We start from the raw sequence: 18,368 nt of genomic DNA, 5'->3' as shown, positions 1-18,368 counted from the left end.
TTTAACTAAAGATTTTTAACAATAGTTTTGTAAGTATACTTAATTATGTTTAATCCTAAAAAGAAACGCGGTCCGATTTTTCTTCATACAAACCTTTTCACGTATTTTCTCTCTGAATTATGGCGCTAGAGAAATGGTTTTTTCACAGTGACAACAACAACAAACGATCACGATACTTTGTTTAAAAAACAAACAAAATCTGTTCAGTTTTGAGGTGCGGAAAACGGTACAGCGAATCGTCGATTTTGTCTATTCTAACGAAAGGTTTGACATGCAGTTGTCTTTTTCGCACATTATCGGGGAGGCATCTGCAAGAAAGTGACAGGAAAACAATGCTCAAACACCCATTTATCAAAATTCTCTGTCCCCACAATTTATCCAAACCGAAACACAAAAATAATCACGTATAAGTACATATCTAATTTGAACTAAATACAATTATTGATGTCAAACTTTCGATTGTGTTCATTTAATCTATTTAGCAATAACTCAATTCAAGCAATAGCAAAGCATTGCCGGGTTCAGCTCGTAATGTATAAATTTGTAGTCGATGTAGAACGATCAAAGCAATTGAATTTAGGGGGTATAAGAAGTGTGTGAATTATTAGGATATACCAATGTCATTCCGAGTTTGAAATAATTATTTTCCCGGTAAATATATGTGCGCCCCTAAGTACGACGTGAATATGTGAGCGCTCAAAAATTGCAAATGAATGCATTAGTAGTCTGGTACCATTTTGACGGAATTTATTTTCCCGCGTCCGGACAACTTATTTACCTTTTGATGATGTTTTTTTTTACTGATTTAGAAATAACCAAAACGTCATTTTAATTTGAAAAAATATTTTGTAAATTATCATAATGTACATTTTGTAAAAACGAAATTGTGTAAGCTTAATGCGAATTTAAAAATGCTTTTAAAATAGAAAAATCACTCAACATATAATGGAGCTGCAACGACAATAATTCATTCTAGAATTCTACGGAAAGAAAAACATTGATAAATTATAAGTTTAAAAAGCATCTAATAAGAACACAAATAAACACAAATTACTCAAAAACATCAAATATCCATATATTGACCATTCAAGTATTCTTATTTTCATTCTTAGTGGTGGGGGTCAGTGCTATGCAAGAGCCTAAAGTTACTGCGACCTGTGAATATTTATTGTGACGGGTCCCCGCGGATAGTTCTCGCCCTTCATGCCCCGGTCTATAAAAAGCCTGGCTACTGAGTGGAAGGCGAGAGTTTATATTTTGCTAAATCTCCCCCTCCAAGCCCAGATCCGTATAGTATCAGGTAGGGGGCGAGCTCTTTAACATCCTCTAACATATTGTCGAGTAACTAATTGAAGAAGTTTTCAAGAGTTGTACTTTGAGATTCAGAAGTTTTTTTTGCCTTTCTAAGCAGATAATTACACGGACCGGGCAATGTTATTCGGAAATTTTCTGTTAAACTTTGTTTTAAAAAAAGTTCTATTTTTATTTTTTCTTTTTATTTTATTTTATTAATTTCGAATACAAACAGATGTACAGGTTAAGTGAATATTTAAAAAAATAAAATATATAAAATGTATACATAGTAGAGCCTGCCATCCAATTATATGTGTTCACTAAATAATACTGTAATAAAGCGACGACGGCTTGAAGTTTAAACTATATAAATAATAAATATACTATATATTAAAATAAGAGAAATATGGACAAAACAAGGAGATAGTGGAAAGGAAAAGAAGGAAATTGAATAAGGAGTGGTAAAGGATGATTGAAGGAAAGTGAGAGTGGAAAATTGCATTTGATTTAATGATTAAACGAATTATAGATGAAGAGCATGAATCAAGCCCATTAATTATCTTCTGTACATATTGTATGGAGTGTTAAATATATCAAGACTATTAAATTTTTTGTTAAATGTTTATATATATAAACGTAATGAGTGTTTTACATTGCGCATATTTATTACATTTCGTATTATTAACGTAAATACAAAATATGAATTCATTTAATGCGTGGCAAGTCATTGTTAATAGTTTTATGTGAATTTGTTGCAGCGTTCGTCCATCAAAAAGAATTGCAAAGATCGTAATTACCAGTATTTGGCTTTTGTCTTTTTCGATGGCTATCCCGATGGCTATTGCTCTAAGGGTAGAAATGGTGGAGGACAGAGATTACGGTGAGAAACTATTATTATAATTTTTATAGATGTTTTGCTTTTTTACATCATTTTCATTTGAAAATGTTTAACGCACTCTATAATTTTAATGATGTTGACGTAATACGAGTATTTAGGTGGAAATTATAAAACAATTTTATTTTATCAATATTCTTTGATGTTGGAACGAAAAAGCTTAGGCAACAAATTGAAGTTTATTAAAACTGCGAACAGAGTTTTGTATGCAGTACAATTACAACCATTTTTGTCAATAGCATATTATATGAGGGTATGAGAAGCAAATTCACATAAGTTTATTGTGCATTATTTAAGACATAAGTCCAAACGCAATGAGACTAAAAGTCCTGTGTTGAGATGGGATGAACAATTACTTGACACAGACAAATGAGTATATCACCACAAATTTAGGATCATAAACATTTTTTTTTTAAAACGTGTATATCGTGGGCATACAAGAGAAATTGACCAAGTGACCAAATCAATAATGTTCAGTGGAGCCATTTTAGTGTTTTTCTAGAATTCAATTACTTCTCAAAGATCACAACACAAAGTGTTTGTTTGGTAATTATACATTATATGTACGGTACTTTAAGTTTTAACGAAGAGTATAAAAATATTCAAAAAACATTTTCACTTTTATATAAAAAAAATAAATTGAAAAACTTGGTCATTTTTTATTTTACCTGTAAAATTTGTCATGAAATTTGGCAGATAATCATTTTTGTTTCGTTCATTGAAGGAGGTAGTATTTTATTTTATAACAATAAATTATGTTTTTGGGATTCTTTATTTCGATAATCCATTTTTTTATATTTATGAAGGTTAAATAAACACAGAAATACAAAATAAATTAAAAAGAACAAATAATTAAGAAATGTTACGTAATAATATAAAGAATCAATTTTATTAATTAACTTTTTATAAAAAAAAACCGTAACTAACTCTTCACTGGTGACATCACTTGGTCGATTCTTGGATCTTAAATTTACTAATAAAAGTGACTATGTGTGTTGGTCAGTTTAACTTCTCAAAAATCTGTGAGCTTTTATTGAATGGTCACATATTTTACAAATTAAATTCTTTTTTGAGAGTCGGATCGACTTGGCATTTTTACCAGTCAAGCATTATGCTAATACGATGTCAAAAAGTCAATAATCTCAATTTCGTCATTTTTGCAAATGGTCACTTTTACTTGTATAACCACGATATGGCACATCAATATGGTAAACAGTAAACTCAAAAATTCGGAAAATCATCAAGGAGTTTACTACTCAAATCTCTACCACTAAGGAAAATCCATTTCTTAGCTCCTTTCTTGAATATAGTTTTTGCCCTGAGACCTTAATACGCTTCTCCAAAATATTGAACACTCTCGCTGAGATAAATGAGAGATGTCTCTTAGCAAATTCGTACGGGTTTTGGGTATGACATAATTCATGCTCTGGGAAAACCTCATACGGACATTTTGCTGAAACCTCTCCTTATTGTTCGACTAGAAGTGCGTAAATGCTTCTTTTTGGTCCAGTTGTCTCATATCCAGCACCTTCGTGTATTGGAACAACTGTTCTGACGGGTATGTTGGAGGGCGCCGGAATGTTATTCTCAATAATAATTTCCGTAAAATTATAAGAGGCTTTAAAATAATTGCCGCACAACTCCCCCAGCCAGCTATTCCATAGGTTACAGTGGATTGAAACATATCAATGTACACACTTCTGAGAGTGCCAATATCCAGAATGTCTCTAAGAGAGCAGAGTAGATGGCACAGCTTTGGCACAGTGACTATACCTGAGCCTCCCATTGAAAATTTCTATCATCGCATATCAATAAAGTTACCTCCAAAGCATTGAGCATGTTAGGTTTCATAATTCGAATGAGTAAACACTTTGATAATCCAAAGGCCCTTATTTCATTATATTATACATTTGTCAGAAGCCATTTGGAACACGCTTCTCAGATATGGAATCCCCAGTATGCCATATATATAAGTAGAATAGAAAATATTCAAAACAAATTTATTAAGTACCTTAAATACAAAACCGGTATTTCTTATGTATCTACTCTCACTGCCTCCACCTTCCATGGAATCATTTGCCTACAATACCGCAGAGTGTGTGCGGACCAACTACTGCTTTACAAAATTATGACAGGAATGGTTAACTGTACTGAGCTGCTTGGTTTAATAACAATACATGTGCCAGCCAGGATTTGTAGACGGTACCACCTGTTTCATGTACCAATAAGTAAAACATCGTATGTTAAAAATGCTTTTTTTCGTAGGACTTTTTCAATGTACAATACAAAATTTAAAAATATAGATTACACAAACATTACTCTGTCAGATTTAAAATTTACACTAAAAATGAATTATGTAACTTAGTATACATTATAAAAATAAATATGTACATCTCCCCTCCCCTCCTTATCCTCTCTTCAAGCATTTTTGTCCTTATCCCGCCCAATTTACAGTAACTTAATGTTCTTAAAATTAATATTTAAAAAATCTTTGATTATTGAGTACATGAAAATAACATTTTTATATGTATAAATTGAATGTATTTATTTGATATGTAATATATTTTCTTCACTAACTTTGTATACTATGTGGAAATCTGTTATTAGTTCTGAGTTTATACACTATATCTGTTTGTTTACTAAAAATATGTATGTAGAACTGTTGATTTCCCTAATAAAATAAAATAAAATGTGTTTTATGTATTATAAAAAAAACTCGATATTTTATAGGCATTGATTACACTTGGTGTTTTAAAATTATTATTCTGAATGAGATTTACAGTCAATTCCGAAAATATGTTTTAGTCAAAAACCGACGATATAATTTGTATCAGCATTAACTTGTAAACACTTAGCTTTGTTAATTGCGTAGGTAGATACATGACGCGTCTTTATTTTGACTATTTTATTTATGAAATAGAATTAGACTAGGTTGGAATTTAACAAACATGATGTTTATTTCTGCAGCTACCCGTACTGTGTACACCAAGCCCTTTTGTATTCCTATCAACATGAGTGAGCGGTCCATGGTCATCTACAGAACTATCTTGTTTTTTTTACAAGTAAGTATGTTTTGTTTGCAACTTTTATGAAATTATACGATGGTTTTTATCAAAGTAAAGAATATAAATAGAAAAGGTTCGAAGCTTGAAAAAAACGATTCGGTTTATGCTGAAAAATTCTAAATTCTGGAAAGCGGTGAAAAATTCCCGAAACAGTAATGAAAGTGGATGTATGACAGCTATAAAAGGAAAAGATGGGAAAATGGTGACAAATGATAGTGGAATAAAAACAAGATGGAAGGAATACTTTGAGGAGGTGTATGAAACACATACAGGAAATATAAGCACTGCAGCACCTCCTCAGGTAAGTTTAAATGCATATGATGGTACGACAGAGATAAGAATGGAAGAAATAAGAATTGCTGCCAAATATATGAAGAATGGAAAAGCGCAAGGTTTTGATAATGTTGCTACAGAATTTATAAAGGCGGGCGGTGAAATAATTTTTGTATGGCTGCACAAACTTTTCAACCGATGTTTAGAGGAGGAATACACTCCTCCAGACTGGAGAAGGGCTGTTGTTATGCCTCTATACAAGGGAAAAGGTTCAAGAGTAGAATGCGGAAATTATAGAGCAATCAGCCTTTTGAGCGCTGTTGGCAAAATGTATGGAAGAATACTGATTGATAGAGTAAGAAAAGTTACAAAGGATAGAGTGTGGGATATTCAGAGCGGTTTTATGAATGGAAGAGGATGTATGGATCAAATATTTGCTTTACGAAACATGACAGAAAAATTTCTTGCTAAAAACCAAAAGCTTTTCTGCGCATTTGTCGATCTGCAAAAAGCGTTTGATAGAGTTGACAGAGAAAAATTATGGAAGGTGTTATCGGAGTACGGAGTAAGCGGAAATCTAACACGTGCTATTGCTTCTCTGTATAAAGACAGCACAGCATGTGTTAGGGTAAATGGATCATACACATCGTGGTTTGACATTCATAAAGGAGTGAAGCAGGGATGTGTTATGTCACCATGGCTGTTCAACGTGTATATCGATAACTGCATGAAAGAACTGAAAGGCTTAAGAATGGGAGCAAAAATGGGTGATTTAAAAGTCAATTGTCTTTTGTATGCTGACGATGCTGTACTCCTTGCTAATAACAAAGAGGAACTGCAATTCTTGGTAACAAAGGTCTACGATGTATGCAAGAGAAGCGATTTGCTGATGAATGTCGATAAATCGAATGTGATGGTTTTTGAAAGAAATGAAAGTATGACTAAATGTGAAATCACTGTGAATGGAGTTATACTAAAACAAGTAGAGGAATTTGTGTATCTGGGAAGTATGTTCACTAGGGATGGAATGACTGAGAAAGATATTGAAAGGAGGGTGAGTGCCGGGAACAGAGTGAACGGTGCACTTAAATCGACCTTGGCAAATAAATGGTTGTCACAAGAGGCAAAATTGGCAGTTCACAACGGAGTCCTGGTCCCATCCCTGATGTATGGGAGCGAAGTATGGACTTGGAAAAACAGGGATGAAAGTAAGCTGAATGCTGTCGAAATGCGATCTCTCAGGCGAATGTGTGGTAAAACTATGTACGATAGATGCACAAATGTTGAGATCCGTACATTATGTAAGGCTGAGACAAGCATTATCGACAAAATCAAGAAAGGAGCTCTGCGCTGGTTTGGACATGTAGAACGAATGGACAGCGAGAGAACGGCTAAGAATATTTACAATGCGAATGTTGATGGATGCAGAAATAGAGGAAGACCGAGAAAGACATGGCATGACCAAATCCAACAAATACTTAAAGATGGACATGTCAAAAGTCGGAATAATCGGCGCGCGTGCATGAGAAGATGTATGAATGTAGAGGAAGCGAGATCTGTATGCAAAGATAGAGTGTTGTGGCGTTCTATCCTCTCTGCCTACCCTTACGGGGAAACGGCGTGATGGTTTGTTTGTTTGTTTGTTTATTTTAATCCGCTTACTTCGTTGAATTATTTTTTCGCCACGATCGAGATTAAAAAAAAAGACAGAAGAGTAATTAAATTTAACATTGAAAAACTCCGCGTAAAAATAATGTTGGCTTAACTTTGTTTTTGAGGTTCTTAGAAAAAATCAAAAGAAAATCTTTTAAAATAATATTTACGTTCGAAAATTTTTCTGTGATTGTAAAAACGTTGTAGCTCACCAAGCTTCTGATTAAAATAAGTTAATTAAAAAATAGTGTAGAAATTAAAGTTCAATGAAATCATCGTAACACTTTCTAGCAACATCATTCAACGGTAGTTCTTTATTCAATTATTACTTATCCGGATAACAGTCTCAAATTTGATCAATTCATCTTTTAATCAATTTTATTTTTAACTAACTAACAAACTAAACCTACATCCTAGAAAAAAATCGTTTTAGAATAATGATGTTATCATTTTTTTAACTGTTTCATAACAAATGAAAAAAATTCAACGAAGACGAATTTTCAATTTGACTATTACTTGTTTCTGCCACCTAATCGTTGGATATTTGTTAATTGAGAGAATTTCTTTCAGTATCTGATTCCATTGGGCGTGATCAGCTTCGTATATGCAAGAATGGCATTCCGCTTGTGGGGTTCAAGAGCGCCAGGAAACGCCCAGGATTCCAGAGACGCTAACCTTATGAAGAATAAGAAAAGGGTAAAAACTTTACCAAAGTTTTCCTAATGTTGATATAAGTATGTTAACTTACTCACGTAGAGTTCCGTGATTAATTACCGATATGAAAAATGTAATATTCATTGGCAATTGCTTCAATTATTTATTGTTGAAATCAAAAATGATAATATTTTAATTCTAATTACTAAAAACATGAAAAAATTATTAGCTCATGCACTCAACGCGTGCAAAAGAACCGCCTCTGATGAAAGTTGGGTAGCTACTTACGGGCGTCTTGGAAATATACTAGAAGCTGTGCTTTTCGCGCGTGTGACGCGTGAAATTGTCTCTGTTTTTTCCAAATATACCTGTATTATGAAGAGTGAGACGTAATGAGTGTGTGAGATAATTATATGTTGTGATTACTCGTTTACTTCGTACGCAACATGCGACACATTGGTAAACATTCTATAATATTGGTAATTTATCTCCGATTTTCGATAAAATGCTTTCTCGGTTCCCAATAACTATGAATTATTAGATTACGCAAATGTATAATAAAGGAATGCCGAAAATTTCAACCCATAATTTATTATATTTATGGAGATATTGAAGTTATAAGATGCAATATGTAGTAGCTACATATCGTCGGGAAGGGATATTAAATTTGGTTTCATGCTGTATTTAATTACCATTGTGATTGCCCCCCCTGGCCTATTGTGGTGCAAAAAAAAAACATTACACAGATCATCACATTTTAGACGAATGTTTAAATCCACACTGCATGATGAAAAACATCATCATCAACATCGCCATACTCTTTCCGCATCTAATGGTGCATGGGGCACTGTATTGATATACAAATCGCAGCGTATCTTGACCATTTTTGTTACATGAAGATAAGATTAGTCTTACGTTTCAGGTGGCCAGTACAGGGATTAAGAAATATTCAAGTGTAAACAACAACTTTTAAAATAAATATTTTATGTCAATCATGTCGGAAATCGAACCCGAGATCTCTCGCAAGGTAGGCAAATGCGTTGACCACTACGCCACGAGCTTTAACATAGGGTGGATTATTTTTTGTTGTAATATAATATTTGTCATTAATTAATTGACAAATAGACGCAATAACCAGCACACCATTATAATTAGACCGACGCTTCTCTACTCGATTACCATCTTTGTGGGATTTTCACCAGAGAGTAGCTGCTGAATATACTTATACTAATACACCCTCTCATTTCTGTTCATTGTTCTTCGCAGTCAATGCTTATCAAGTCATCGTTTACCTCTTCGTTCTTATTGACAGAGCACCCTCTCAATTCCCATCCACAAGATTACATCCTTGGAACCCCACTGTGGAATCATCTCCTAGTCTCTACCAAAAAAAATTCTACATTATATCTGTTTAAACTACGTCTTTGGAAATATCTCTTCTCATTTCCTTTATCTCTCCTCTTTTCCTCTCCCTTAATTAATAAATTATTCGCATTAAAGACTATAATCGATATTAATTTACTAGCGGACCCAACAGATGTTGTCCTGCCCGAACGTTGGCTTGCCTGCAATTAGCTGGTTAAACAAACGTTTTTTCGTAAATAAAGACATGCGTTATTTATTTTAGACTTTTTGAGCTAATTATACACTCGTAAGAAGGGTTAGTTTTTCATTTTATCTCCTTATGTGATTGACTGAGAGTCATTGTCGTGCTCAAATCATAATTGTGCAAAAACCACTGCTCTACTGCCATAATCCAGGGAAAATACGTGTTAATGAAGAAAAATCAGACCGCGTTTTACCCCAAACCTTCTAAAATTATGGCACTCAACTCATGTCCTACGCGAATTTAGTCATTTTTTAACTGTCAGCCGCGTTTTGACGTGACTTGACATTTAATTCGAAACCAATATAAATGAAAAGAAAAATGCCCGATTGTGTCGTGAAAGCATACAAAAACTGTCCGGATAAAAGAAAAAGGCTATACATTGATAAGTAGGTACCTGGGTACTTGTTTATGGTTAAATTACATAACTAAAAATTATTGATATTAAAATATTGAATTTAAGTAGGTACCTAGGTACTTGTTCATGGTTAAATTTTAAAATTGTTAATAATTATTTTCAAATACAGAATTCTTTTTGCAAATGTCAAATTCTGTTCTACTTGCCAACAGTGGTGCATTTTGTGTGAGAAAACGTTTTTCAAAAATGTATAGAATGTCAGTTAAACTTATTAAAGCATTACTAAAAATCCGTCGAAAATAAGTCTATATGTAGTAATTAAGAAATAGTAAAAAAAAATCAATTTAGGATCCATTAAAAACAATTTCCGCTTATAAACGTTAAAATACAAACTTTCTTAATGTATAAAAAAGGAATATATTCCGAATTTTTCCCCTGAAAAAGAAGTTATAAAAGCATATCCGTGTTTTTCATAAAAACCCTAGATTTTGATGAAAAACACGTATTTGCTTGTAACTTCTTTTTCACTCAATATATTGAAGATGTTATTATTTATAAACCTCTAGGACGTAAATTAGAAAATTTTGCAAAAAACCGCACGTAAATCTGTCATTTTCGAGTTTTTGCGTATATTTATTATTTGCGCATTTATATATATAGATAAACACGTATCGCTAGTTCTATTTCATTTGTTTTAAAATTTTATTTTTCACATACACGTTTTAAAACTAAAATTAGATAAATAAAACCTTTGTAAATTTTTTTTTAATGGAAGATATTTCGATTTGACAGTGAGCCCGCTAATGAACGAATACGTTTTGTCAAGGTACAAAAATGTGATGTTACGTAATAAGAGTTATCTAGAATAAATAAATACTTGAAAATCATACATACTTAGGTACTTCTGTAATTTAAAATTAAAATGCGATTTAATTCTGATGTTTGAATGTTTTTAAGAACCAATTACATCAAAAAAAGAAGTGAAGTTAAGTTTGAATGAAATAATTATTACACTTTAGTCAGAATTATCGTATTTCTTTTCATGCAACCTTTTTAGTCCATTTTGACCAAAACGTAACAACGAGGAAGTTTTGCTCTGCGGAAATTTGAATATAAAAAATGTTTCCTTACGCGCGGTATAAATTAGGGCATTATATTTTATGGCAAAGTTTCTTGAAAATGTATGAAAAAAATAGTAAAAAATATTTGAATAAAAGCGAACTACTTTGAATGACGTCACTAGTTTATATGAATAAACCAATGATAAGAAAGTCTGGAAGGTCTTCCGGTTTACGATACTTCAATGGACCAAACGGCAGAACTGACCGAGTAGAGGCGGAAAAGAACTTGAGACGTCACACGCGGAGTAATTTCAGAAAGACAAAAGTTTAAAAATCATAGCGCTGGTAATACGATATATATAAATAAAAATAAACAAAATTGGCTTAGTTTAATGAATAAAAACAACCACTAAACTTTTTTAATTAGTTAATTAAATTACTCAACTCTTTTGGTGCAACTTGGTCTGAAATGATATATTAATAATAATAAAAATAACTTTGCTTACCATAATATACGGTTGGCTAAGCCATATACTGCGGATGTTTTCTGAGAGCCTTAACTACGCTTGCCTACTTTACAAGGCATCAGGTTCCCGACGTCCTGTACGTCCACTGCTGACAGTTCACCGGTAGTTTATGTCAGAACTTCGGGACGAGAACCTGACTCGGGAGGACGCAATGGAGTTGGTGGCTGACAGAGATGCATGGAGGCTCTTTGTGGATACCATATGCTCCAGCTAGGGAGCGGACGTGGAATGATGATGAACCATAATATAAGTATACAATGTGATAAATACAGAAAATGAAACAAAGGTATACACGGTTAAATAGCGGACTTATTGCCACTAGCAATTTCTTACAACCTGACTAATAATCAATAAAAAATACATGACATCTTTGGATAGACTTCAAAAATAAATATATAAAGAGTTCAGTAAACACAAATAGTCAAAACATTATTTTAGTTATGGTATTTATTGCTTACATTATTTACATTTAAGCAATTCATTTTAATTCATCAATTGCATCTTTCAAATATTCATTTATACTATAAGAGAAGAAAAATTTATTTATTAGAATTACTTTTAACACTCTCGCAATTTTTTAAATACAATTTATTTAGTTAACTTTTTTGGGAAGCTAATTATAAATGTTTGCTGCCGTGCATGATTTAAGTGTTTTTTTTTTTACAGGTTATCAAAATGTTCGTGGTAGTTGTTGCCCTGTTTGGTTTATGTTGGCTTCCATTGCAGGCCTATCAAGTTCTTCAGACACGCTTTCCCGTCATTAACGAGTAAGTCTTTATCTCTACTTCATCTGACTGTAATTAACTTTTCAATTTCACTGTATGTTGTTGCGATCTATTTTCTTTATTAAACGTTCATGTTTTTGGTACAATCACATAAAAAAACATATGCACAGATATACCACTGAACAGAGGATAAATTAACATACCATGCCTCTTTGTAAGGTTACATTGACAAAATGATAATGAAAAATTACTTAAGAGTAAGAGTGAGGGACGAATTAGAAACGTGATGTTTAGAAAACTTAAATAAATAAATAATAATTAACATATGCGCACGTTTGGGAAAAATGTAATAAAGTAATACAAAATCTGTTTTAAAAGTTTAAGTCACAACATTAATAATTTTGTGACGTGAACACTTTGCCGATCACACATCACTCAATATGTTCGAAGAATGACTTATAAAACAACGACAACTTTTAGGCAACATTCGACTTTATTCATCAACATTGTCTCCTTCAAGAGTCATACATTCATTCCAACGCTTCTCTCACATTTCGATGCCCTTTTCGTCGAACGATTTATCTTTAGTTTCAAAATAAGCTTCGTTTTCGGCAATCGCTTCTTCATTGGGGCCAAATCTCTTTCCCTGGAACATTTTTTGAGATCTTCGAAAATCCAATAGTCACTGGAGGCCAAATCTAGAGAAAACGGTGGATGCGGAAGTGATTCGAAGTTAGCTTCACACAATTTTGGCCATCGTCACCGCCAACATGTGACACGGTGCGTTGTTTTGGTGAAAAAGCACTTTGTTCTTCTTTGTTTGAGGGCGTTTTTCCGCAAAATCTTCCATCAAACGCTCTAATAACGCTATATAATATTCGCTTTTCATAGTTCTTCCTTTCTCAAGGTAATCGATTAATAAAACAGCATTAGGGTGTCACTTATTTTTCGAGCTTTTTTAAAAATGCACAGGGGCTTATTTTTTGCATTTTACCTTAAAACACTCACTCTATAGATTTCAACTCATTTTGAGCACTTTATTTTGTCTCGACTTGCACCGAAACATTTTCTATACAAGTTGCACGAGAGGAGCGGCGCACATTTGCTTTGTTTAATGCAATCTATCGCACTCATCAACACGTAGTGAATTTTTTTTCGAAAATATCAGTGGTTTAAGCAAGTTATAAAAACGAATATTCTTAGTCGGAAAGGTAAACACCAAATTACACAATCCAATCGTCAAGCTCTCAAAGTTTTCTTGGTCATTCGTAAAGATTAATTTACTGTTGGTGGATGCGCAATTCTTTTAGTATTTACCTAAATATATGATTGTGACTTAATAAAAAAAATGTTGAAGAACAAAAATAAAAATAAATTTATCGAATTCTGCAAATAAAAATATAAAATCTGATAAAAAATCTTGGAAGAAAATTCTATTTACTATTTTAATATCTTTAAATATTAATAAATTCTAACCCCCCAGTATCCAATTCGCGTTTTATACAAACAAAAATTTAGGAAAAATATTTGATGACTCCAAATCGAAAATAGAACTTTTAGAAGAAAAGCGGTGTGGTGTATATAAAATTACATGTGGGTATTGTAATAGTAAATATATCGTCCAAACTACGAGAAATTAAAAAAATGGAATTGACGAACACCGCCGTGGACTATCTGGCACAAGTTTTTCTGAATATGCAAACCATATTATGGATATAAACCATTCTTTACATTTCTATAAAATTTAACTTTTACATTCTGTCACAAATAAGGGTATTCTAATGAATAATTTAGAAAATATTGAAATACAAAAAAAAAATCAGCGAAAACTATAGAAATTTTTTATAAATTAGAATCTTCAAACGATGACAGACTGGAGAATGTACAGCAGCGTAAAAAGTGATCCCTTAGACGGCCTATGGCGGGTCATAACTTCTATATTAGTTTCTCAAAAAGGATCTCTATCCCGGTTTTTTAACTTATTCACCATATTGTGCTTATTAATATTTAGACAAAAGAAGTCATTAAAAAATAAAAGTATGTGGATATTAAACAAAATAATTTTTAATTTGTTTTGACAAACTTTATTAACTTCTCCGAAAAATGAATCATAAATCTGACTATCGTATTTCTTAATCTACAAAATCACGTTTCTTAAGCAAGATTTAAAAATATTTTCACGAATTCGTTAACTAAGTTCTGGCGTTTTTATTGTAACTTTATTTTAAATAGATAATTAACTCGCAAAGGCCATTAATATAATACGGGCCGCTTAATACCTTAAAAGTAAGAAATAGAACGGAAGGAATTAAGGTTTTGAAGCAAAAAGAAACTTTGGTTTAAGAAACTTAATATCATTTGACGTCGTAAATCTAATCACTAAGTCTCGTCCTCCAAATAAATTATTTAAGATATCCTGAAATCATCGGACTTACTAGAAAACATGTCAAATGATTTAAGTTGTTTGCAAATCAAAATTTTTACCGGTTTAATAAAAAAAATACGATAACCAAACTTCAGGATTCGCGATGGAAAGTCCAACAAGCCCTTTGGTTGCAGATATATTTTTTAACACATAACAACAGACATGAACTTTTTACAGAAAGGAAAATCGAAGTGTAGGCATCCACAGGGCCTATGATCTGTCATTGGCTGGTTTAAGTGGCTACTGTACAAACTGAGTTCCTTTTTGTAAAATGTTCTTCATGTCTGTTGTAATATGTTAATATTAACAGCTCCCTAGGGGGTTGAATTGAGTCCTCTCCAAAAATTTGGACAAACTCAGAACATTGTTGATAAATCTATCCGGTCCAAGAAGAAGTATAACTATTGAAAAATATTTCCAGGCATTGCCTAGCATGTAGGTGACATAATTCAATCAAATGAACCTCACCCGCAACAAAGGTTTCAGGACTTCACAAACGTCAACAGATAGAAGAGTCGAAGGAATGAAAATGTTTAAATATAGGCAGAACGGTGAATGTTACGCAGTGCGTAAAGTGGCCACTTAAACCAGCCAATGACAGGTCATAAGCCCTGTGGATCCCTAGACTTCTATATTACCTTCTGTAAAATGTTATTTATTTTATTGTTATGGTATTTTTATTGTGTACAAATGTTATTGTTTATATTAACAGCTCCCTAGGGTGTTGAATCCAGCCTTTGTCTAAAAAAATTTGGACGAGCTCAAAACATTGCTGATATTTTTTTATATAACATTGAGGTTAAAATATTAAAGTCTGATTATATTTTAATGAAACTCTTGTAATGTCTTCTTATGGAAACAATACATCAATGATGTTTTTTTCATTTATTTGAACTGGAACTGAAAGTCAATCAACTTGATTTCTTAATTTTATAAGTACTTTTGATGACAAAGTTACATTCACCTGAAAAGTTTAAAAATACAATTTATTTAATTGTCTATATTTGACATTTATTAACCAACATCAATAATCAAACAGAATGAAAAATTCTGAAAATCAACTCACACGGGTATTCGTCATTGATAAATCACCCAACCACCCTACTTCCCAAAAACATTCCGCCTTCCATTTAATGTTGCATCGTTTAATAAACATTTATATTGCTAAACTTAACTTTAAAAGTGAGTCAAATTTAATCTAACGAATTGCGATTAACGGGTACAAAAATAATTTTAAAAATACTCTTTTAAATAGAAAATTAAAGAAAAATCAAGAATCATCCGTTTTTTATATCCTGTTAACCGTAATCACAATAACAATATTAATGATAATAAATGAAGAAGAATCCATTACGTAAATACTACATTCATAAACGTATCAAATTTTTTACTAAATAATGACTTACCTGCCTATTGTACAAATAACAATATTGGTAAACTATTACTTTTCATCTTTATCTTGATTGTTTTCAATTTAAATGCTATTCTTGTCCTTCAATTTACGTTGGAAGAACATCAAGAAATGTTGGTATTCGTGTTAAAGAAGACATGAGGTGTCTTTACAGTTTTTACGAATTCACTAATCACCTAATCAATTTTAATCATAACTTTATAAAGATTTTTTGCTTACTTTTATATTATTTCCGCTTATGTAAATACTAACTATAAACTTTAAAATAACTTTTTAACAATTTTTTAATTTTTAGACTTCTTATATTATATGTTATTGTTAATAGTTAGTAGTTATAGTCAGTAAATTGTGAGTTAATTGATAACCTTAGATATAAGACAATATAAAATGCAAACTTCACTGGTATATTAGAGTTAGGTCTAACTGTGTATACTATAAATCTATGTAATTGTTGATACGGTATGTTTACTGAATAAAAGATAAAAAGAAAAAAATGAAAAAAAAAGATACGAAAGTTAAAATCTTATTTATAAATAATAAAGGATTGAAGTAAAGTAATATGGAAACATTTCATACTACGAAAGCTATAAAAAATAATGTCCCTTGTATCAATATTCGATCAACCTTTCAATTAAGCCCATTAAACGATGTTCCATTGTTATAATCACCCTATACATATTAAATTTACGACCCTCCCTTTACTCCCTCACTCTTTTTCCAAGTGTTACTCGCACAGTATCAAACATTTTCATGAACTATAATCAGTGCATGTAAGGAATGCTTACTAAAAGCGTGTGGTTTCAAATCGGTATGTCGGTTTTATGTTTTTGTGGTACAATAACCGAGTTGTAGTCCCGCGGTAGTATCGTGGACTCACGGGCCAAAGGTCCGAGGTTCAAATCCCGCTTTACCACAACTCGATTTCCATTTTTCAATCACAAGTTATTTTAACGACTTTTAGAAAATGGTCTGAAAATTTAAGTATGCTATATGAGTAAATGTTAATGTCCCCTTTCGCGTGACAAGAAATAAGTATTTATTCCATCTGCCAGTCGGTAGCACTAACTATGCACAACACTTTTTCCTCTATCGTTCTTGCTCTCACTATAATGCTATTTTTTTCATCTATTGATATATTTGCATGTCCCTTAATTTATAAAAAAATAAGTTAAGACTTATTATTTCTGGCTGCGATACAATCCCACTTAATATTTAATGATGCTCAGACTTACACACACCTGAATATTTACTCCCACACTTATGCACATAAACACACATCTACACTTACTCTCATTCACATAAACACACCCTTTTGTTGTAACATAATTTAATAATATGAATGATTCTTATTTGGAAACTTCGCTGGACTGTCTTTGAATCGGATTTTAAAATGTTATTATTTCATTGTCATCTGTTTGTTTCTTTAAAATAAATAAATAAATAGTAAAAACTCAAGTTTCCAGCCAAAAAATTATCGCAAATCCATAATATGAAGACTTAGGTATTCGGTTGGGTTAATTAACTAAAATTTCGTTTCAATTTCAGTAGTCGGGACAAAAAAGAATAGCTCCATATAAAATTTTTGTTTATTCTCGCTTAAATTTTGAAAAAAAATATGCAACTCACGTTACAATATTATTTGTGTTCTTTTAGCGATAGCCGTAAATAATATGAATCCATAATAAAATATGTATCTGAAACAGATGTTTTAACATTTATTTAAATAAATATTGTTAATACATTAAAAATCATAAATAAAAAATAATTGCCATACAAATTATACGTTTCACATTACTTTCACCCCCCCCCCCCACTCAACAGGGATGTAGTTTGGTACGCAATAATTTATTTAATATAAAAATGTTTTTTCGGTCACATCTTTTTATTCGAAATCGTAATTACTGTTTTTTTTTTTCCCTAGAATTTGAATCATTGTTTGTTATTCAAATGAACCTTTCAGCCGTTTAAAAATAATTGGAAATTGAAATACCTTAATGCAAAAACGAATAAATGTTTTGGTCAATTGGATATTTTTTGTCACTTAAATATCTTTGTAAATATTGGTTTTCACGTAAAAATATTATTTGACATTTCGTAAAATAAGTTCTTCAACAAAATATTGATAATTAATATGCAAAGCACTTTTGTGAATCGAGAAATTTACAAATGAAAAATGATAGAAAACGAATATTTTTTTTATTAGTCTATCAGATCATTGTATTTTTTTCAGTGAAATTTGACTATTTTATTTCAAATATATTATTTAGATTAGAAAAATCTTCTCCCTCTAGGAACGTCAATTTCTATTTACTTCAGCCGAACAGCGTATTTCGAGAATACATTTTAAGAGGTTTTCATTTTTGTCTTGGTAAAATCGTCTTTAGAAAAAATGATTTATTTGTACGTTACATTTTTATGGCTG

At 31.7% G+C, this 18,368-nt stretch overlaps 1 protein-coding gene across 1 annotated transcript in view; it reads left to right on the top strand.

Annotated features, from left to right (window-relative positions):
• The window catches only part of LOC148282512 (RYamide receptor-like), an 86,197-nt gene that overhangs the window by 58,002 nt on the left and 9,827 nt on the right, over positions 1 to 18,368 (top strand). Inside the window, exons 5-8 of the mRNA XM_088224993.1 lie at positions 2,052 to 2,173; positions 5,156 to 5,250; positions 7,750 to 7,875; positions 12,052 to 12,152. Coding sequence (XP_088081119.1) covers positions 2,052 to 2,173; positions 5,156 to 5,250; positions 7,750 to 7,875; positions 12,052 to 12,152 — 444 coding nt within the window. The remainder of the gene's footprint in view (positions 1 to 2,051; positions 2,174 to 5,155; positions 5,251 to 7,749; positions 7,876 to 12,051; positions 12,153 to 18,368) is intronic.

The sequence above is a fragment of the Micrasema longulum genome, unplaced genomic scaffold, assembly GCF_059751315.1.
Source record: "Micrasema longulum isolate JH-2025_06_02 unplaced genomic scaffold, ASM5975131v1 h1tg000322l, whole genome shotgun sequence".
Taxonomy (NCBI): Eukaryota; Metazoa; Arthropoda; class Insecta; order Trichoptera; family Brachycentridae; genus Micrasema; species Micrasema longulum.
The sequence above is the reverse complement of the archived record's forward strand: the minus strand, read 5'-3'. Positions and strand labels throughout refer to the sequence as shown.